Genomic DNA, 23,536 nt, shown 5'->3' with positions numbered 1-23,536 from the left:
ACTCCCTAAGAAGTATTTCCTGTGGTAGAATTCATAACTATATTCATAACTATTATACACTATTGAGAAAGTAGACCTATTATTAAGAATAAGCTACTATATCTGGCTCTGAAAGAAACAAACCCATTTCAGGGATCTTGATGCGCCCTGGCTGAAATGGTCAACTGTTACTTTAATTGACACTTCTAATTCAAAATAATGCCAAAAGACAAGCTTTTAAATAACTGAAAATTTTAAATCATATATACTTATCAGAATGATACTTGAGAAAAGCTATTCTTTTTACTTAACTTCAACACTTCAACTGTGAGTGAATTTCCACAGATGATATTGGAAAACAGGTCTTCAAACTATAGTAAGACAAACTGGAAATATAATCTGAGAAAACCGTTTACTAATTTACCCTCAAACACACTAACCTAAAGCAAATGTTGACTCAAGGAGGTAAGGAGGTAAGTATGCATTCATGGTTCTGCCTGCCACAAGCTTGCCAAGGACATATATACATCCTGATGTTTCTAGGCATGCACTACTGATTTCAAAGAACAGCTGCTTTTTGAAAGGCACCATGGCCCTCTTCATGGCTTGCACTCTAGGAACCAGAGGCTGCTCTCTGGGGGCTACAAAGAGCTATTCTGCAACTCCTTCAGCCATCCTAGCAGGTGAAGAGTGCAAATGATCAGAGCTTAGGTCCAGACTTTTGAAATGATTTTTGACTCCTATTTATTGTGATTAAAATCAGAGATATCAGGAATAAGTATCTGGTGCTCTGCATCTCTGGGCATATCTGAAATGTCAATTTTACTTGTTTTCAGGTACTTCCAATAAAGCAATACACATATGCCTTGCTTTCTATCTAATTTTTAAAGTCATTTTACCAATTCAATTGTGAAAATGTCACTTGTGACATTTTTCACTTTGTCAGAGATGCAGACTCACAACTGTATTCACAAAACAATAAAGATCACAATACGAAACAAAGAAAACTTTAAAAAATCATAAGGATAATTCTATCTTTGACAATACAAATAACTCACGTAAATAGTTCTTTGGCTCTTAGCCTCTACCAAGAATACTTATAAGCTATCTGCTAATACATGGTAATGATTTAACAACAAAACCCAAAGTATTCTAAAATGTCAGAATGCACTTTCAATTCAACTGTCCTAAATGGTCTGCAATGAATAAGAGATGTAGCAAAATGTTACATACATTAAAACATAACTAAACACTGTAATCCTATGTGCGGATGCTTCAAAAAGCAAAATCACCAATAATGTCACAGCCACTTTTATCAGTAAAATGGTATAAGTAGATGATTAAGTAAATATTTATTGAATTTAACCTGTGAAACTATTCTTTAGTTACTTCTGTTGTTTTCATGTAGAACAACTGTTCTTAAACTTTCAGGAAGTATGGATCCTTTTGTGGAATCTCCCTAGAAAAATGTGTAGTCAAAGAAAATTTTGCAAACACCTTCAGGGTGAACAGACCCAAGTTAAGAACTCCTGATACAGAATCACACACCTTCATGTAATTTATCTTAATTGTGTACTACTCAAATGAACAACATTAATAGTCAGCCTTACCCTGGCTTCAGCGCCAACTGAAATACAATTTCAAGAAAAAAACATTTAGTTACTTATGATTAACCTGGTTTGCTTAGAAGGGTTCACTTCTTCAAAACTGTTAAAAACTACAATAAGTATGTGCTAAGTTTTTGACAAATTAACAGCTCATTAATAATTTTGTTTATGAATATTACAACTGGCTGATCAAGCTTACAAAGATGCCATTAGCAGAAGGAGAAAGCAAAATAATCTTAACATTGTTGAACACCAGGAAGAAAATGGAAGGGGATCATGTCAGTACCATTGGCCAGGGATGTGAAATACTGTTCAGACCTTGTCATGTGTGACCATATAGCCTCAGACACCTGGATGTTCATAACAGTAGTCCAACCAATTTTAAGTAGAGAGGCAGAGAAGTAAATGTCATTTTTAAACTATTTTTATGACTATAATAACTCCACATGTTTTCACTTACAGCTAGAGTAGATTAAAATACAAATACTGCAAAAAATTACCCTGGCACTTCTAGAAATATAAATATCTACTGATTATATATGGGAATAAATAAAATTACACTAAAAAATCATCTTAAGAATGTGCTACTAGACACATTTTTAAAAATCACTTTAAATGTGTTTTTATCACTTTAAATTCACATAGTAGGCCCTGTAGGATTAAAAGATGCATAAACAAAGTCCCTAAAGAGGTGTCCAGTGCTGTTAGAATGGAAAGTTCAGCATAAGTGTACAAAGATGATAAATGATAATACCCCCATGCCCACATCCCTCAAAAGAAACTTTCATTTATTTTATGATGGGATAAAAACTGTATTTTGTGTCCAAAAGCAAGCTATGAATTCACTACAACTTCAGTAAATATCAAGATAAAAAAAAATAACTTCTTCCAAATAGCCCAGGATTTAATTGCTATAAAGCAAATTTAAAAAGTCAGAGGTAACAAAACTGAACTTTACAAGGTAAAAGGTGTGTTTCTTGAAAACAACTTCATTCTTATCTTTTATAAAATAAAAAAAAAAAAAAAAAAAAAAAACTAGGGGCTTCCCTGGTGGCACAGTGGTTAAGAATCCGCCTGCCAATGCAGGAGACATGGGTTCGAGCCCTGGTCCGGGAAGATGCCACATACCGCGGAGCAACTAAGCCCGTGCGCCACAGCTACTGAGCCTGCGCTCTAGGGCCTGCGAGCCACAACTACTGAGCCCGCATGCCACAACTACTGAAGCCCGCGCGCCCAGAGCCCGTACTCTGCAACAAGAGAAGCCACGCAATGAGAAGCCCGTGCACCACAACGGAAGAGCAGCCCCCGCTCACCACAACTAGAGAAAGCCCGAGCTCTGAAATGAAGACCCAATGCAGCCAAAAAGAAATAAATAAATTCATTTAAAAAATTACTAATCTTAAATATCACTTGCTTTTACAAAATACAATTCTTTGATGCTTCTATTTTGTAGATTGTAGATGAACTTAAAATATCAAATCCCTATGACTGACAAAGGCAACCAGTATTCTTTCAAACTATTTCTCTCCCCACATAGTAGTTCTAACCAACTTGGTCAAAAGAGCCAGGACAATTCATAACTGACTTAATCAAAATAATGTTTTAATTAATTAAATAATAATAAATTGAATACAACAAAAAGATCCGACGACTTGAATTTCCAAGTTTCTTTTTTCACCAAATGTCAAAGCTATGACATCTATAGATTTGACAGTTAACTAAAAGTATATGCTGAAATTGCTACATATGTCCCAAGCTTTCTAAATTTTAGCATAACTAACTGGGCCGTATTCTGAAATGTCAAAAGAAAGTTGTCTCTGATTTCAAATGAATTTAGCAAATCCTCAATGGCGACCTAATTACATATTTAGCACTGTGCTAGTAGCTGAGGGCTCCAACAAAACACAAACAAATATGGAAAAAAGGAACCATTTCTGCACATTTCTCGGAAAAGTGAAGTATGTATTTCACCTTTGCATTCTATTTCGGAACGTGATATCAAAGAATGCAACAAAGACCAGAGAGTGTAGCAACGGAGAATTTTCAGCTAAAAAAAAGTATAGGCGAGTTATTGTCAATTAAAAGGCCTACGTCCCCTGCCGGTTAACAGCACAACGCATAAAGTTGACTGTGATGACAACTGTTTCTAAAAAGCAAAAAATTTTTTCTCGCCCTCAATCTGTCTTCCTTTCAAAGGTCTTCCAATCCTCAGGCCATGATCAACTCTACCTAGTATTTTTTGTTTTAAAATACACCAGGTGATTTTAAAACCACAGGGTGATGGCTCTTCTTTGAAAACTAGCAGATTGAAGTCTAGGCCCCAGGTGTCCTCCGTCACGCTCCTGACTGCGGGAAGTGAGGAGCAAAGCCCACCTTCCGACAGTGTTTACCGTACTGGAAGCAGCCAAGAGCAGGAGCACTGACCCAGAACGCCGTGGAAGAAGGGAGCGAGCGCACTACGGGGCCCCAGCGGGGTCGCCGCGCCAGATGCCACCCGGTTAGCAGCATATGGGAGGGCAGAGATTGCTCCCGGCCGCTTCCAGAGCGCGGCCCACGACCTCGCGGGGCCTGGACGGCGCAGGCGAGGCTGCGGAGGCGAAGGGGACGGCGGAACCAGCTCCGCCCCGGCGACCCGGCGGGCCGGCCGGCAGCGGAGCCCGGCGTTGATTCCTCCCCGCGGCTGAGGAGCTCGTGGGCTCAAGGCCGCAGGGCCAACAGGGGCGGCCAAAGGAAAGGGTGGCAGGTGCGGGAGAGGCGGGCGGCTTCTCCATTCGAGAGGACGGGCCCCGGAGGCCGCAGGCCGGGGCGAGGGAGGAAAGCTCCTGAAGCAGAGGCACTGGGGGCCCGGGAGCCCGAGACACCGGCACCGTGGGAGAGGTGAGGGAGGGCGGGGGCAGTCGGGGGCGGCTGCAGGCGTCAGCGTTGGGGGCAGAAAGAGATCCGGGCCCCGAAAGACCCTCCCCGGCTCGGTACCCCAGCTCACCGTGCCCCCGTCCTTAATGATGATCTTCTTGGCCAGCATGATACTGCGGTTCGCGGCCCGTTTCTTCTTCTTCCCCTGGGTCATTTTACCATCCTCGATTCCTGGCGTTGCTGCAGCCACTCCCGGGGCGGCCGGCCCCAGCGGCGAGTGCCGTCCCGCCACTACTGCTGGGCCGAGCCGCTCGGGGCGCCCGCCGCCATCTTGAGGGCCCGGCCTGCCTCCGGCGGCGCGTCACATCGTGCGATCGGTCGACCAGCCCGCCCCGCCCACGTGATGCGCCCCGCCCGCTCAGCCGCTGGGCAGTCTGCGCCCGCGGAGGGAAGCCCCGAGGGAAGCGGGCGGCGCGCGGCGGAGGCAGCCGGTGGAGGGAGTGGCGCGTGGACGGATCCGTGTGCTCTCCGTTCACCAGCTCGCTCAGCCCTCACCACAGCCCTGGGCGCTGGGGACGGTGATAGATCCCCTAAACAGAGGAAGAATTTAAGTTTCTAAAAGTTACCTGCTAGTGGAAGTACAGCTGATAAACGGTTGCAGTGGAATTTTAACCAGGTGTCCTCAACTATGAGGGCTGTCTCCAACTGTGTTCTAACCAACACCGGAACCGAAGGAAACTGTTGAAATAGTTTTACAGAAATAGTGGGTGACTGAAGGAGAAAAGATAAACTGAGTTTTCCTAGTCTTTTGTCCTTCTGGTGCCGGGGGCGGGTCGGGGAAAGCCTGGAGCTCAGCTGAAGCCCGCCTGTTTCCAGGAGCTCCCTGGCCCCAGGCAGGATCTTTTCTCTAATCCCTGACAATAAAAAATTTACATAATCTAGGCCACACTTTGTAGCCCACTACCTGTTTCACCGTGTTGTTTAAAAATTAACGTTGTTAATTAATGCTGTTAATTAACAGTTGTCACAAGTGGAGTATGGACTTCAAATTAAAGTATCACGATGTTGGACTTCCCTGGTGGCGCAGTGGTTGAGAGTCCGCCTGCCGATGCAGGGGACACGGGTTCGTGCCCCGGTCCGGGAAGATCCCACATGCCGGGGAGCGGCTGGGCCCGTGAGCCATGGCCGCTGAGCCTGCGCATCCGGAGCCTGTGCTCCGCAACGGGAGAGGCCACAACAGTGAGAGGCCCACACACCGCAAAAAAAAAAAAAAAAAAAAAAGTATCACGATGTTAAATTTGCGATTACTGTGTTATGAAAGAGAATATCCTTTTCCTTAAGAAATATACACCGGAGTCTTAAGGAGTGAAGGAATGTGATGCATGCTACCTACTCTTAAATGGTTAGGAAATAGCATGTATGTATGTGAGAGGAGGGGTTTGAGAGAGTGATAAAGCAAAATGGCAAGGTGATAAAAAAAAATAGTGAATTTGTGTGTGGTGGTTTTAAGATATCTTCACAAATTCAGTGATATTCTCTTCTGGAAGAGGCGGGGTCTAATTCCCCTTCTCAGGAGTGTGGGCTGGGCTTAGTGACTGTTATCTAATAGGATATTGTAGAAGTGACTTATCTGACTTCCTAGGCTAGGTCATAAAAGGCTCAGCATCTTCTCGCTAGCTTTCTCTTTTTCATTCACTCAGAACCCAAGTCTAGTGGAAACCAGCCGCCATGTCATGAGGACACTTAGGCAGCCTGTACTGAGGCCTTCCACCAACAGATATGTGAGAGTCATCTTGGAAGCCAGTCCTCCAGTCCTGCTCAAGGCTTTGGCTGACAGCAACCCATGCCAACATCCTGACTGCAACTTAAGGAAACCCTGAGCTATGCCTGCCCAGCTAAGCCACTCCTGGTTTCCTGACTCTCAGAAACTGTAAGATAAAAAGTACTTGTCTTAAGCCACTAAGCTTTGGTACTATTACTGCAACTTTTCTGTAAGCTTGAAATTATTTTAAAATATTAAAAAATAAATTTGATTGAATTTTCTTTCTATTTCGGTAACTGACTAGACATAGAAACAAATCAATTTCCATGGAAGGGAGAAGAAAGGCATTTTAGCCTGATAATTCAAGTTACATGTTTCCTCAATAAGTAAACTCAATATTTGTTTAAAAATATTCTTTTACTGAAACTGACTTGAAGCTCTTTAGAGAAAGTAAGATGAGATAGATTTCACAGTTAAATCCCCGGGAGTTTGTTTTGGATGGATAGAGAGGGTTGGTAAGATCATGTATTGTGTGGCTACTCTGACCTTTTTCAAAATCATACTTCATCTAGCTGCACCAGCTTTATCATCCTTAACAACTGATTATTGTGCAGTCATTCAAAAAAATATTTGAGTACCTCTAAGTGGCTGCCACAGTTTTACTAGACACTGGAGATACATCAATAGATGACATTATATTTATCTACATAGAGCTTAATTATACTGGGGGACAGAGTTATAAAACAAACACAAAATGAAGATAATTACCAATTGTGGTAAGTGCTGTTGTAAAAAAGGTAATAAGAAAAATTTTGCATATGTTGAATGTCCAGAATGTCCCAGGCATTGTGCTAGAAGAGCTGCAATAGTAAACAAGAGATGACTCTTGTAACAGACTTACTGTGCATGTACTTGTGGCTTTCTGTGTGATGTGGGGTTGTGAAGATTCACAAACTTTACATTAAGAGGTTGATGTGTCAGTTAGGGTTCTTTGGTAATAGTCAACAGAAACTAGCATTAGCTAACATAAGCAAAATGGAGTGATTTGGAAGGATCCTGGAAGTTCCCAAAATTAATGAGCAGGTGAATAATCAGGCTTGAAAACAGGCAAGAACCAGTATTTGGAAAGTTCATGAGAACACTTCATGAGGCACTCTGGAAGGGAGAGAAATCCCTTGGAGAGAAGGGCAAGTGGCTGAAGCTAAATATTCCTAAAGAAACAAGATTGTATGGCAGAATCCAATCCCCCAAATGTGCCATTTATTAAAGAAACTGCAGTTTACCATACAAACAGAAGAGGGCCTCCTTAACTATGAAACAGTCACCTACATTCTTTCACCCCTTCCTTCTGTAGAACAATCTGTTCTTGCTGATCCAAGAAAATCCTACATGTTTTACGAGGGACAGAAAAAGCCACCAAAACCCCATAAAAGGCTACTATAAAAGGAAAACAGAAAATGAAAACTTTTAAATTAATAGAAAATACTACCCTCTAGAAAATATGAAGCAGAGGAAAACTATATACATCACTCCAATATGAATTAAATATCATTAAATGAGCAATTGCAGATGTGAAAGAATGTAACAAACTGTTAAAAACTCAATAGGAAGATGAGAGTTGATCAAACTCAGGCAATTTACTGAAATAGTAAAATCATCTAAAAAATGAAAACTAAGTTACAGGGATCCTAAGAGAGAACAGATACACATGAAAATAAGGAACATGGAGGAGAGGAATAAATCAGTTATAAAGAAAAAAAGAGAAAATAAGGATGAGAGAGAAAATGACATGGAAAAAATTATCTGGGCCCCCAGGAAAAAAGCAACAACAAACAAAGTTAATATTTTTTCCAAAGGGGGAAAAAAATCAAATGGTGCCAGATTTCTTGACAATAACACCAAGCAACACAACAATGGAGCAACATTTTCAAAAAAACTCAAAGAAAGTGTGAGCCAAAGACTTTATAGTTCATCAGGCTGTACTTAAAGTATCTAGGCTCTAGAAGAAATTTTAAACATGCTAGAACTTGAGGAATATTGTACTTACACGCCCTCCTTGAGTACTCTACTAGAAGAGCTTCATCCAGCCAAGAGTTGATTGGGGAGCCTTCAGCTAAAGTACTGGTGAAGAGTATTAAATATACTTAAAATACATTTAATTTTATAACAAATGCAGGGACTAGGGTGAAAAAATAGTGTGTAAATGTTATAAGTTCTAAAACATTTCGAATAGAAATAAGGCAACTAAAAAATATGAGAAGATGGGAGGAAGGAGTAGAATAAGTTCATTGGTTGTCACAAAGGCAATTAGATGGGAGTCAAAGAACATTTAAAACAGCAAACAATAGTAGAAGCTTAAACAAGCAAAAAGAGGTCTTTTATGGCATTACATAAAATGTTATCAGTAAAAAGGTAACCACTAGAACAGAAAACCCTTTCTAAACATAAAAAGAAAATTTAAAAGCAAGGAACACACTACACATGGTGAAACACAATAAATATAGCAATGTACACAGTTTTATTTTTTAAAAAGAAACACAGGAAAGATAAACTAGCAACTAATGAAAATAATTATCTATAGGAGGTGATTAGGAATGGGGTGGAAGCATAGGCATGGCAGCTTGGCTAATCTGAGTATACTTTTTATATAGTTTTAACTGTGAACCATGTAAATGCTTCACATATTCAAAAGCAATAAAATTTTAAAATTAAATATGAAATTGAATATAAACAAAAACAAACTAAACTAGTTATATCACAGTGATAGCATAACCATGTAGAGAAAATAGTAATTTACATTCACTTTTGAACACATACTCTTAGTGGGCTATTCTAAGGACAAAGAGAACTGCAAAGAGATCTTAAATTTTATTCAATATGTTTTCCATTAGTAATACTGGTATTGTAGTGAAACATAAGCTATATAATAAAACATTTAAGCAAATACGCTAATGTTACTCAGAACCAATATTTTCACTGTAAGAGAAAAGAGAGGCAAATATAAAGTAAGAAAAAAGCTTGTAATACTAATTTTTAATTGTAAACATTGATTTAAATTCATGAACTCTTAAAAATATTATTTCCTAGCTCTGCCCACTGATATGTGGCCCATAAGCAAATGGAGTTCAAATTCCATTTCCCCTAAAAGGAATAGATAGGGCTCCTTGGAGAAATAGCTGATATTCCCCAAATTTGGAACAGGATGAGTACGATGCAAGTCTGGAACATATTGTTGTACCTGAAGCAAGGAGGACCTCAAAGACTAATGTGGTCATGTCTAACAGAACAGAAGCTAGCTTCTAGTGACCTCCACTGGCTACTGGCTTACAATATGAACATCAAAAGGAAATGTGACTGGGGAATTCCCTGGAGGTCCAGTGTTTAGGACTCCACACTCTCACTGCTGAGGGCCTGGGTTCAATCCCTGGTCAGGGAACTAAGATCTCATAAGCCATGAGGAGCAGTTAAAAAAACAAACAAAAAAACAAAACAAAACAACAAAACTGTGACTGTAATTAGCTATAATGTTTACATTGAATATTAAGGACAGTGGTATCTGGGGGAAAAAAAGAGGGCTTTGGGAACAAGACAGGAGGGAAAATAGTCTTTTTAAAATAGAGGAATAGAAACTATATAATAAATGTAGAAGAAAATTAGAGAATTAAAAAATTTTAAATCACTATTTTGCACCTCAGTGTGATAAATGATTCAGTTAAGAATCATCAGTTGATGCTAAAACCATTAAATGAAAGGCTGGTAGGAAAAAGAACATTCCCATGGTGCCAAAATACTACCCTAAAGAATACTAATTACGGGCTTCCCTGGTGGCGCAGTGGTTGAGAGTCCGCCTGCCGATGCAGGGGACACGGGTTCGTGCCCCGATCCCGGAAGATCCCACATGCCGCGGAGCGGCTGGGCCCGCGAGCCATGGCCGCGGAGCCTGTGTGTCCGGAGCCTGTGCTCCGCAACGGGAGAGGCCACAGCAGTGACAGGCCCGCGTACAGCAAAAAAAAAAAAAAAAAAAAAAAAAAAAAAAAAAAAAATACTAATTACTACGGGGAGAAAATGACCTTTACAATGGAAAGATCTGTTAGTCACCACCTTGACTGAATGATTATCATCAATAATGAGACAATCTAGAATTATGTGTCTTCTAATGTGATACAATATAAAACCTATAAGATAATCTATGAAATATTCTTTCCCAAAACATTTAACCTGAAGTTAATCAAACCTACAGACTTCTAGTTTGAAGGAGATGCAAAGAATAAAGGGAACAGGGCTTCCCTGGTGACGCAGTGGTTGAGTCCACCTGCCGATGCAGGGGACACGGGTTCGTGCCCCGGTCCGGGAAGATCCCACATGCCGCGGAGTAGCTAGGCCCGTGAGCCATGGCCCCTGAGCCTGCGCTCCGCAACGGGAGAGGCCACAACAGTGAGAGGCTCGCGTACCGCAAAAAAAAAAAAAAAAAAGGATAAAGGGAACAAATCAAGGATATTGACAGATCATGGATAGATGCCAAGTGACTTAGATTCTTCAAAAAGTCACATCATGGGGAAAAAAAAAGCCATTGGGGTACAGGGAAGGATCTTCTAGACTAAAAGAGACAATCAAATAGAAAGTATGAACCTCAACTGAATCCTGGATCAAAAAAACTGTAAAAGGTCATTTTTTGAGACAACTGGAAATATCTGAATATGAACGTAGATGATACAATGAAATTAAATTTTCTTAAGTGTGATAATGGGATTGAATTTAATTAGAAAAATGTCCATATTTTTAGAAGTGTCCTGATAAAGCTAGTATGGCAAAATGTTAATAATTGTTGAATTCAGGTGGAGGGCAAATGGGTATACTATTATTTCAACTTTTATATACTTTAAAATTTTTTCAAAATGAGAAGCTGGGGAAAATTTAAATTAAAAAAAAAGGTCTTTTAACAATGCTTACTTCGTGAGTACACGGAGATGACCCATGAATTTTTCAAAACTAAGCTGACAATCTATCATAGCATGATTGAAGTCATTAAAACGGCAATAATAGTATAAAAACAAAATATTAAAAGCAAAAACAGGGTAATTCCCTGGCGGTCCAATGCTTAGGACTCCACGCTTTCAGTGCTGAGACCCAGGTTCAATCCCTGGTCAGGGACTAACATTCCACAAACTGTGCAGCGCAGCAAAAAGGCCTTTAAGGTGAATGGAGACAAATACAAAGTAATGAAAATTTGGGGCATTATATATATATAACATCCAAAGTAAGCTTCAGATTTTAAAATTTTAGAATTCATAGCAATATTTTGAAACAGCCGTAAAATGAAACATAAACTCACCTCTGTCATTTTCTGTAATCCTATTAGCATCCAAGAAATATTACTGTTGCTATCTTTAAAAACATATTGAAGCAGCTTGCATATATTAGAAAAAGCACTTAGCATCATAATTTTTAATTGCTGTATTTACTATCCAAGCAAAATAAAATAAAATGGAACATAATAAAACTTCAGCCTAAAGGAGAAAACTTAAACCCTCAATTATTAGAAATTGTGTTTTTGTATATACAATGTTTTTTAAAAGAAAGAACAAACACATAAACTCACATCCACAGATTTTGTTTAAAATATACAAGTGAAGTCTGATTTAACACATTTAACTAAACCTTTTAAATACTTTACATTTAAAGTACGTTTTTTTAGAGTGAATTTTCAGATGATTACCCCAAAACACTGTAACAGCATTCATTATTCTTTTAAATCCTCAGTAAGTTCAAGTTAAAAAAGGATGAAAGTGTGTATCTCAGGTAAACTATTCCCAAAGGAATATCATTACTGTTTGTTTTAAAGAAGTTACTTTTAACATATTAGAAACCCTAAATAAATAAATGTAAATAAATGCATAAATGAAAAAAACTGATTAGATGCAATGGAGGGCTGATACTTAACCCCAATAAAGGATGACTGGAAATGTGGAGCTGTCAGTTAACAGTGAAGGCCTATTATGAGCCAAACTAAAGTGATGGCTACTGGTAATTTACAATTAGCTCAGGGAGCACCCTTCTAGTTGCTAGATGGGATGCTGCCCAATTCATGAATCGTCTAAAAAGCCAATTAGATCTTCTAAATAAATAAATAAATAAAATTAGCTCAAAATTGTATGTTAATATACAGCATAGAGTAAAAGTTTATAAATTAATTTTTAAATTTCTTTTAAATATTCCAACATTTAATAAAATTGTAATTAAATATCAGAACTGAAAACTAAATAAATACTACATATGCTACTTAGCACTGTATCTGATTATGTTTTTCTGCCCTCGAGTCATATGTTCAGAATCATTTCACAAAATTTCTGAAATTAAAAATGACAATGTATAAATGTCCCCATAAACAATTGTCATTGCTTGTGTCATCCTCATCAGTTCAGAAGAATGTGTATTAGAGACGAATGGCCACTGTGTAAGGAATTTGGCCTTACCCAAAGAGTTCTGGCCTTCATCGTCAGGAGGTCCCAGTGAGAGGAGTGTCTTTGTTATTCATATTGGGCTCCTCAAATCACATCTGATAATTTATGCTAACATGAGCCCCTAGAGCCTGATGTCAGCTAGTTCTCCAGGGCGGGTCAGGGCTGGAGAGTGAGTTCAACCCTGTGTGCAAAGAATCAATCATGCCGGGGCTTCCCTGGTGGCGCAGTGGTTGGGAGTCCGCCTGCCGATGCAGGGGTGCCCCGGCCCGGGAGGATCCCACATGCCGCAGAGCGGCTGGGCCCGTGAGCCATGGCCGCTGAGCCTGCGCGTCCGGAGCCTGTGCTCCGCAACGGGAGAGGCCACAACAGTGAGAGGCCCAATTAGTTAAAAAAAAAAAAAAAAAAAAAAGAATCAATCATGCCAAGTAATAAAACTTCAGTAAAAATCTGAACACCAAAGCATGGGTGAACTTTCCCGATGGGCAGTACTCGCGTGTAGTATCATAAATTGTGGCCAGAGTATATAACATTGTCTAAGACTCCACAGGGAGTGGACAACTGGAAAGGACGACTGGAGTTTGGACCCCTCCTAGGCTCTGCCCTATGTGTCTCTTCCTTTGGCTGGTTCTAATTTGTATTCTTTCTCTGGAATAAATGTGATTATAATAGCTTTCAGTGAGTTCTTTCTAGTGAATTATTGAACCTGAAGGTGAATTTGGGAAACCTCTGAATTTATAGTCACCAAGACACTCTACTATAGTACAATTTCAAATCTTTGGGATTTGAAGTTTGGCAATTTATTTCCTCTGATATTTTCTCCTCTGGAATGTGTATGTAATCAATCCTGCTTTGAAAAAATTCTCTTTTTAAGAACAGTAAGAAAGACAATTATGATTACTAACGCTGGTCACTATCTAACTGTGTTGAATGGCAGTGGTATCTATAAGATTTAGATTATGCGGCGTATCTGCATAGCACAGGATTGAAGGATTTTCATATACTTTCAACGAAAGTATTACAATAAAAAATATTTAAAGATTTTCAGTTAGTGCTTCTGAGAAGATACCAAAGAAGAGTATACATTTTAATGCTGATATTCTTATTTTAGTAACATTTTAAAACAGCATTTTGTACAAGGTTACTTCAGTAATAAAGGTGGAAATAAAATCCTTTATACTGCTTATCATTTGATCTCTATGCATTGAATTGATAGTCACAATAGAAGCAATTATATTCAAATTATGAAGAAAATTGGGAATTTCCTGGCGGTCCAGTGGTTAGGACTCCGTGCTTCCACTGCAGGGGGCACAGGCTTGATCCCCGGTTGGGGAACTAAAATCCCGCAAGCCATGCGGTGCGGCCAAAAAACAAATATGAAAAAAATATATACCAATTACTGTAATTTCTTAACTTTGAGGCAAGCAAAGAGATAATTTATTTAAAGCAAAAAAAAGTTAGACTGTTATCATCATACAGGTAGAGAAATTCTAATGAGTTTAAATAAAATCCAGTCTTTCATGCTAGGGCATAGGCTAGTAAAAAGGAAGATCACACACATGATAAAGGTAACTAGAGAGGTAGGGAAAGGCTCAGTGAGTCATTTTTGATATATAGAGAGGAGACTAATTCATGATTAAGTCAAGCACAGGTGAATAGGGAAACAAGGAAATATAGGAAAAAATTTACATAGTTATGAAAATAATCTATTTCCATATATCTACTGAATAGATAATAACTGGATACCAAAAAATGACAAAGAGAAATTTATCAATTAAAAAGTCATTTAACAAAAGACCAGTTTACAGATTCCTTTGAATTATGTCCATAAAAAATTTAAATATACAAATCACAGCCCCAAACCCAAAAGAATCTTCCTAAACAAAGGAAATACACATATAGACAAATTCAGAATCCAAATCATTAAAAAAATAGTTTAAAAATTACAGTAAATTATATCTTATAATAAGAAATAAAAAAACCAAAATGACAGTTATATACAATTGTTAAAGTTTCAAAATTTCAATGATGGAGCAATAGTACCATAATTTATTTAAATAAGTTCTGTTCACTAATACTTGTATAATATACCTATTTTAATATTCTGTTAGATAATGGATTTAAATAGCAAATGTTGAAACAATGAAAAAATTGAATTATAGTTACTCTTAAAACATCCTAATTTTGCCTATGTGTCCAAAATTGTGAATTACAGTAATGTCCTCCAGAAAAGTCAGGTATTTGGTAAAGCAAGGCACATAGGACCAGATTTTGATAAAGGTGCTTTTTCTTTGGTCCTATAATTACTTTAAATATGCTACATATCTGGGAGATCCTTAAGATGACTTTCAATATAGCATAAATAACTTTCATAAACTTTTTCTTATGTAGAGCATACATTCACATGTAATTAAATATTATAACAATGGAAGTGTAAATAAAATGAGTGATGCTAAACCCTGTTTTTAAAAACAAAACAAAACTCAGGTGAGTGACTATACAATGACATTTTAAAAGTCTAATAATTTGATATGTAGGAAAAGTGTATCAATTCTTAAGAATAGTTTGTATTACACTAAGTCTACTGAGCACAAAGTCAATTAGTTTCTACTCTGATTCTGTCTCCTTAGAATCTAGTTTAAATATCAAACCACCTTTCCTTCTATGAAATTGTGACATTCAATATAAATTGATGTAAACATTTAAGTTTTGCATCTCTAAACTACATTTTCCACCATAAAAGTAGTCTACAATGTCTCTAAAAATCACTTATTATAGAATTGATAATATTACTGTGTTGATACATCTACATGTTGCATTTCAAAAATTTCTTCCAAAATACCATATTCTTAAGTTTTATAGAACTATCAATTGGCACTCTTCTCCCATGAGTTAGCACATTTTTATAATGAACAAAGTAGTAACATGTAAACTCTAAAAAGTATAAGAATTTAAATAATCAAGGAGTCTAGTCATCATTATAAAAGATTGATACAATAAGGCTTCTGGAGGTCATCAAAATACACAGCACACACAGAAGAAAACAGCATTATCTGTATATATGACATGATCTAGGATACAGGTCCACCTTCTCAAATATGATTATTTCTTTATGAATCACAAACTACACAACCAAATCTCTAATAACGTTTTCAAACCTACTAGGAAAGCAAAATATAAATTATGCCTGTCTAATAAAAGTTTGCTTTGCAAATAGACTATTTTGCCCTTGCTCAGAACTCTTGATTACATTTTATAAACTTTGGTGGGAATCTTGAAAATTGTGTTATTTTGGACACCTGAAAATATATTACTATTGTAACTAACATGTCTGATGTCCAATAATTTGCTGTATCATTTTTTGAAGTGTTAAAATTGAGACTAAACCTGAATTAACAATTAATTATGAATGCACACCGAATTAACACATAAGTACCCAACCAGTACTTCAGTGTGAGCTGAACATAAATCTTCATATTTAGTCTTGAATTCTGTGCATTACAGGATTTAGATTTCCCGTAGCAGTAAGTAATAAGATGTAAGCCTGAATGTTGTTACAGTCTAAAAACACCATTCTCAAATTGTGGTAAAGTTATTAAATAAATACTCTAAAAGGTGGTCACTGAAAGTCGTAAGTCAGAGTTCCAGAAAGTTTGTTTGGTGCCAACTTGGAATCACCAGCGAATTAATTTAAAATACTTTGTAATTTTAAGCATTTTTTAAAACTCTGTATGGAATATATTAGGCTTTTGTCCTCAGCAAAGTAACACAGCCAGTCCTAATTAGCCAAGAGTAGCCAACAGTTTGTAACATAGTATTTTTCAGCCAAATTTTGTTTAACAAAATCCATTAGAATTATATAAAAATATTTATTTTTTACAGATTTATACTATTAGAACAGGATACATAATGTATGAAAGAAAAAAATAAATTACTTCCTCTATATAATAGGTAATAGGTAATTCTGTCTCTAGTCAATAATTAAACCCATATTCCAATTTTAGAAAGCATTTGTGCCCACCAGTTCATTTGATCATTTCTGCTATATTTTCTCTCCCTGAACCAATTTATTAAATAACTCATGTAATTTGCAATCTCAACTCCAGTGCTAATCAAATGGAAAGGAAACCACTATTGTAAAGCAAAGCTGTGGCTCCTTCCTGGCAGCTTTTGTAGGGCCACAGAAAGGGAATTCAGAATTCGGCTGCCTTTCCCAGACATGCATCAGAGAATTCCTGGGAATGGTGGGTTTATGAGAGGCCTAGAAAGTTCTTCTGAGCAGCCTTGAATTTATACTTACAGTGCCATTTAAAATAATATAATATCATGGCAATCTGGAATGTCTCCAAGAAAAGTCATTTTGGTCTCAATTTATTGACATCTGTACTACTATTTTTTTGGTTTTGTCAACAGTTGTAGATTAAAAGAAGTTTTTACAGATCAATGAGTAAAATATTCATCTAAAAATGCTCTAGTTATATACAGTATATGCTCTGATAGTTCAAAATTCTCCAAATGGAGACATTAGACAATAATTATTATTTTAAATTATTATATGAGTATTTAAATTACATTTTAAAACTTTAATGGAAATTAACACACACAGAAATTTATTTTAAAGTAATATTAAGGATTTATCTGATTTACAGAAAAGAAATACAATTAAGAGATTAAGGACAAAACTCCATTAGTGTAAAAGTAACTGGCTACTATCTAGCACAGGAACAACTGGATTGCTTGCTTCCAGCAGTTCTGAAGCACTGAAAGATCTTAAAATGTAGATGGAGAAATAGATGTGTATATTTCTTTACATTAAATTTAAATATGAATTTTATTGTCTGACAAATCAGACCCAGAATGTTACTTTATCAATTTTTATGCGGTTGAACATTTGCAACATATAGCAATCTTTGTTTAGTAATCTTCTGTATAAATATAAAAATCTGAGATACATGAAAATGTTTTTCAAATCATCCTATCTCTTCACAGCTTTATAGGTAATTATAATTATCAAACTTTGAATATCCACGTTATTTGATATATCTGTACAGAAAGAGTCAGATAAAAAACATTTAATAAGATTAAATATATCTAATTTACAAAATTGATGTCTGACATTTGTTGTGTGCTCTTGCAAAGAATGCATAGGATATTTCTGCAGCAATCAAATACATAAAATCTTTTTAAACTCAGATTTCAAGTTTCCTCCAATAATTATTCTAATCCCTGGAAATACTTTCAAGTTTTGATTTCTAGATGCAATAGGCATTTTGTTACATATACATATATTTTATCCTTAAACTTTTATATTTTCAAACCATTTGAACATTATGATCAGATTCAGCATGATGATTTTTTTCTTAGAATCTGTAGAAGTCCTCTGTGCAGGATTAATGTTGAGATTCCTAGTGCACCATTGTGAAAAACCAGATAAAGACAGTATTACCACTATGCTTTAGTGGGATTTCCTGCAGGTTTAGGATCATAACCATATAGGAAAGTAGCTGTTATTACAAGGATGGCTCCAAGGAAAAAGACACTAAATAGATGAAGAGAAAATGAAAAAGAGAAAATCAGATTAAAAACAAAACAAGTTATATTTCTTTATTATAAAAACAAATATAATTTGGGACAAAATGTTCCAGTAACATGGCTAACAAATACTGAGTACTTACTACATTCCAGATATTTAGCTAAGTGTTTTACATGCATTATCTCATTTAGTTCTCACAACAACCCTATGAAGAAGGACTAGCACTGTCCTCATTTGTTTATGTATGAGGAAATAGGTTTAGAGAATTTAAATAATTTGCTTAAAGTCCCACAGCTTGAAGTGGGAGAAGGAATTCAAACTCAGGTATGTTTAACTCTAGAGCCAAGCCTGCACTTTCATCCACTGTGCTATACTGTAGTCTCCCAAAGCAAAGATGTATAAAAGGTTGTATTTCATCTTTTTTCAAAACCATTTTTTAAAATCGAAGTATAGTTAATTTACAATATTGTGTTAGTTTCAGGTATACAGCAAAGTTATTCAGTTATACATATATGTATATATAGTATTTCATTGTAATGTGCCTTTTGCCTATAACACATTGAATAATAAGAGATCTCAATTTTTTTTAATTTGAATATATAAAGGGAAAATTGCATTCTTTTCAAACCACAGTAAAGTTCAGTTTAAAATACAAGGTAGTAATAAGCAAAACTCAGGATTTTTATAGGATGCTTTACAAAAGGAAATAAGACTGAATGCAGGAAGACTTGGTTTCTTCTTTAGTTTATCTATCCATATACATAATATACCTTACTATAAACAGGAAATGAATTTAAACTGGTACTGGAACTCAAACTGAATGTAAACTGGAATATCAGTCTTAACTTTTAACATGTATATTCTTCAAAGTGCTGTTACAGGGACATGAATTAGTCGTGCTTTTAAAGTTTTTATTAACAGTTTGAAGTCACTCCCCTGCCTCAAAAAAAAAATTGTTCTATAAGGGAAAAAGATCACTAATCCTTATTATGAGTTAAAGGGCCCTTCATAATATGGCCCTTCCAACCTTAATTCCCACACTCCACCCCACCCCATCTATAATTCCGCCACTCCATTTAGTGAACACAACATGCCGTTCAGGGCAGTATCCTGTAGATGCTATTCCTCTGCCTGAAGTGTCCCTCCCAAGAAAACTGCTTATTCATAACAACCCAGGTCTTAAGTCTCCAAGACTAACTCCCCTAAGCAGAGTTACCCTATGGTAACACTTTATCACACTGTAGTAAATAATGTGTTATTTACATTCTGCTCCCCTGCTCAACCATGTGTTCCTCATTCATCATTATATTCCTAGCACCTAGCATATATAGGGAGCTTAATCATTAACTGTTATGATAAATCTAGTGTTGACCTGATGCAGATGTGTAACTTTTCAAAAGCCTTGAATACATATATACATATAAGATTAAGAGAACATAAAACTTCCTATAATGTAAATATCTTGAAGAAAATTACTACCACAGGAATATTTGGTAACTATTTAGGCTGCATAAGCTTCTGACTGAGCACTTTCTTTGTCAATCATTATGAGCTTCTCTTAACTTTCCAAAAATCTGGAATTGCATAGAATCACATGCTCAGTTGGAAAGTTGTCTGTTCCAACTTTCTACCCACCATAGGAACCCACTGTATGATATCTCTAATAGGATCTACTAGACCAGGGGTCCCCAATCCTGGCCTGTTAGGAACTGAGCCGCACGGCAGGAGGTGAGCGGCAGGCAAGCGAGCGAAGCTTCATCTGTATTTACGGCCGCTCTCCATCCCTCGCATTACTGCCTAAGCTCTGCCTCCTGTCAGCATTATGGTGAGTTGTATAATTATTTCATTATATATTACAATGTAATAATAATAGAAATAAAGTGCACAATAAATGCAATGTGTTTGAATCATCCCGAAACCATCCCTCCCCGCAAGGCTGTGGAAAAACTGTCTTCCACAAAACTGGTCCCTGGTGCCAAAAAAGGTTGGGGACCGCTGTACTAGACTATCTACTGTGAGGAAACCCCTGCTTCCCAAGCCAGCTATTTTTTAGATGGTTCTGAGAGAAAAAATTTTGTTAAGGAAAAAGCTATCCGAATTTAATATTTCAAGGATTTGAGCCCCCTCTTTCTAATGGAATTGTGTATATACTTCCATTGCTGCATTGATCATAGTTATAATTTATTCTCATGCCCGTCTCTCCAGTCACTGTGACCTCCTTGAAGATAGAAAATCATATCTTATTCAGGTATTCCTGTTTTTCCAGGATCTAGTACACTGGCAGGCAGACATATAGTGGACACAATAAATTTTTTTTTTTTTTTTTTTTTTTCCTTTTTGCGGTATGCGGGCCTCTCACTGCTGCGGCCTCTCCCGTTGCGGAGCACAGGCTCCGGATGCGCAGGCCCAGCGGCCATGGCTCACGGGCCCAGCCGCTCCGCGGCATATGGGATCCTCCCAGACCGGGGCACGAACCCGTATCCCCTGCATCGGCAGGCGGACTCTCAACCACTGCGCCACCAGGGAGGCCCACACAATAAATTTTTGATAAAAGAATAAGCAAGCCTAAATACAAGGATGGTAATACCAATAAGCAAAATAATGAGCACCAAAAAAAAATAGGAAAGGGAATACTGGTGATATATCAGTAGAGATGTCTAGCAGTCAGTTGAAAATAGGGATCTAGAGTTATCTTCATAGAGAGGACAGATAAGACATGGCAGTGGATGAGATAGATAAGAGAGTGAGTAAAGACTGACAGTTACCAAAGGAACAATCAGAAAGGCAGGTACAGGGGTCAGGGGTACTACTTCTGAGAAACCAAAAAACTTTCAGGAGGTGAAATGGGTATAACGAAGGAAAATATATTATTATATTCACAATATAGATCATTGATTTACTGGATAATAGAAGTTCTCCACAAAAGTAAGAATACGTAAAGATGGAGGGCTTAGCTCTCTATTTTAGGAAAACTAACCTGTATTCTCCATCTGACTTGGTGTCCTATGCATATTCTCAAAACATTCATTCATTCAATAATAACAGTATCATTGTCTTTTCTCTTTTTAGCTTCATCCCAACATACCTTACATGCTCCCTCAGAAACATGGATTTACAAACACAGGTATGTAGCTTACTGAAAAACTCCTACTCTTTTGTCCCTCTGCTGGTTTACTTGATCATTTACTTGTTTTATTCCCTGCATGATTTGAAGATTTAAAGTTAACACTTTGGCCTTACTTGATGTTTTATTTTTTTGAAAAAGGTATGCCTTTTTAAGTTACCCTAAAAATCTACAAGTTCCAAACATTCTCAAATAATATTAAAGCATGTAATTTCCCTATTTAATACGTAGGGAGTAAAGCATCACTAAGACATAGGTGCTAATTATTACGGTTGTCTCGATGTAAGTAATTCATTCCCATATCAAGTTAAAAACAGAAATACTTTTAAATTCATGCCTCAGAAAAATTAGATTTCAACATGCATGTCCCAGACCTATTGTCCAAGTTGCTAGAGAAGAACCAAACCATAAATGTTCAATATAGAAATAGAATGAGCATATTACATTTTTCTACTACCAAATTCCACCCACAATCCTATCTCACTAACTCTAACACAAATTAATTTTACTAACTGTATTAAAATTTTAAGGTCTTGAACATTCATTCAACAAACATACTGAGTATCTATTATGTGCCAAACTCCAGCCTTGCTTACTTATTATCAGATGGTGGTAAGTCTTCTGAAGACAGGAGAAAAGAATGTTGGAAGACGGGGTGCTTTTTCTTAGAGGTCTCTTGATAAAGGGATATTTGAGTCAAGATCTGAGGACATGAGGGAATATGCCATGTGAATATGTAGGGGATGTGTTTTCCAAGAAAAATAGGGCAAGTCAAAGCCTATAGTAAAGAAGTTACAATAGCAAAAAAAAAAAAAAAATTTAAAAATTTGAAAAAGGTAAACAAGAGGAAAGTAATATCAGGTAAGGATAGAAAGGTAGCTAAAAGCCAAAGCAAATAGGCCGTTGATGGTGACAACTTTTGAGTGACATGGGAAGCAATTAGAGGTTTTCTGAGTATGATCTGATTTACACTGAAAAGAATCATTCTGGTTACTGAATGGAGAAAATTCGGGGACACAGGTGAAGAGAAGAAGCAAGGAGACAAGTCAGGAGACTATTTCTTTAATCTAGATGATAAATGAGGGTGACTTGGATCGTGGTGGTAGCAGTAGAGGTTGTGAGAAATGGTCAGCTTCTGGAGATATTAAAAAGGAAGAATTGACAGGATTTGCTTCTGGATTAGAATGACATGTGGGAGAAGAGTAAAGAGAAGCTGATGACCTTACTTCACTAAGAAAAGTTAAAATTTCCATACATTTTAACTTCCTCTTATAAAGCTATCTATATCCATAGCTATAGAGTCTGCCTTCTCTGAGGTTACTGTGGATATACTGTGTTCCTATCTAAGTCAAAAAGGATTTTGGCCTAAGCAACTGAAAGAATGAAGGTGCTGCCACTTACTAAATTGGGAACCCTGACAGAGATGGGGAATGAGTTAGACATTGAAGAAAATGTCAAATAGACAATTAGATATAAAAGCCTGGGATTCAAATTTAAATTTGAGAGTTATTAGCCTTTAGATGGTATTTAAAGCCATGAGAATAGAGATCACCAAGGGAGTGAGTGCAGATATAAGAAGTCCAAGGACAGATGAAGAGAGTACTCCGAAGTTTAGAGAATGAGAAGATAAGGAGGGGAGTGAAGTTAGAGGAAACCATGAATGGTATCCTGGAATCCATTAAAATATAATCTCATTACTCTGGGATTACAAATTAGTAATTGTAAAAAATATATAACTTTATTACACTTTACTCTTCCTTACTCTGTCTTCTCTCTTGGCATCCATGACACTACACGATCCTGGGTCTCCTGCCTCACCCATCATTCCTTTTGCAATTCTTTTTTCAGACTATTCTTCTCCCTGCCACCACCTAGTTGAATTTTCTCATGAGCCACTTTCTCTATATAAACGAACTATCCTCTTCAAGAATGTCACCTACTCTCTTGGCTTTAGCTTTATAAATTCTTCATTTAAAAATGTAATTATATGACTTATTTTATGACTTTTATGACTTATTAACTTTTAAAAATATGACTTTTAACTTTGGGGAAAAAAACCTATTCAGATCTACTGAGAAAATTCTGGCGAGCCAAATTGTATAAATTGCTCTCCAGTGCTAGATTTTCTTTCATGCATTTAGTTTCAAAACTTTTTAAAAAGATAGTTAAATGGGGGGCTTCCCTGGTGGTGCAGTGGGTGAGAGTCCGCCTGCCAACGCA

General features: G+C 37.0%; 2 protein-coding genes and 1 long non-coding RNA gene across 7 annotated transcripts in view; 1 reads left to right on the top strand and 2 right to left on the bottom strand.

Moving 5' to 3' along the window:
• The window catches only part of MFSD14A (major facilitator superfamily domain containing 14A), a 46,660-nt gene extending 35,004 nt beyond the window's left edge, over positions 1-11,656 (bottom strand). Inside the window, exon 1 of one of the 3 annotated variants that reach the window (XM_082614319.1) lies at positions 11,534-11,656. In XM_082614319.1, coding sequence (XP_082470445.1) covers positions 11,534-11,641 — 108 coding nt within the window. In that variant the 5' untranslated portion in view covers positions 11,642-11,656. Of the gene's footprint in view, positions 1-4,569; positions 4,854-11,533 lie in introns of those variants that run through there. The other 2 variants (XM_082614320.1, XM_082614318.1) reach the window with 2 other exon arrangements.
• LOC309800274 lies at positions 1,157-22,700 on the top strand. The gene is made up of 3 exons (XR_014293433.1): positions 1,157-4,463; positions 6,140-6,369; positions 21,262-22,700. It is a non-coding gene; the product is annotated as an uncharacterized lncRNA (long non-coding RNA).
• Positions 14,065-23,536, bottom strand: part of SLC35A3 (solute carrier family 35 member A3) — a 34,592-nt gene continuing 25,120 nt past the window's right edge. For all 3 annotated transcript variants that reach the window (XM_082614326.1, XM_082614328.1, XM_082614327.1), the window contains exon 8: positions 14,065-18,198. In XM_082614326.1, coding sequence (XP_082470452.1) covers positions 18,108-18,198 — 91 coding nt within the window. In that variant the 3' untranslated portion in view covers positions 14,065-18,107. The remainder of the gene's footprint in view (positions 18,199-23,536) is intronic.

Source organism: Mesoplodon mirus (genome assembly GCF_964341445.2).
Source record: "Mesoplodon mirus genome assembly, chromosome: 3".
NCBI lineage: Eukaryota > Metazoa > Chordata > Mammalia > Artiodactyla > Ziphiidae > Mesoplodon > Mesoplodon mirus.
The sequence above is the reverse complement of the archived record's forward strand: the minus strand, read 5'-3'. Positions and strand labels throughout refer to the sequence as shown.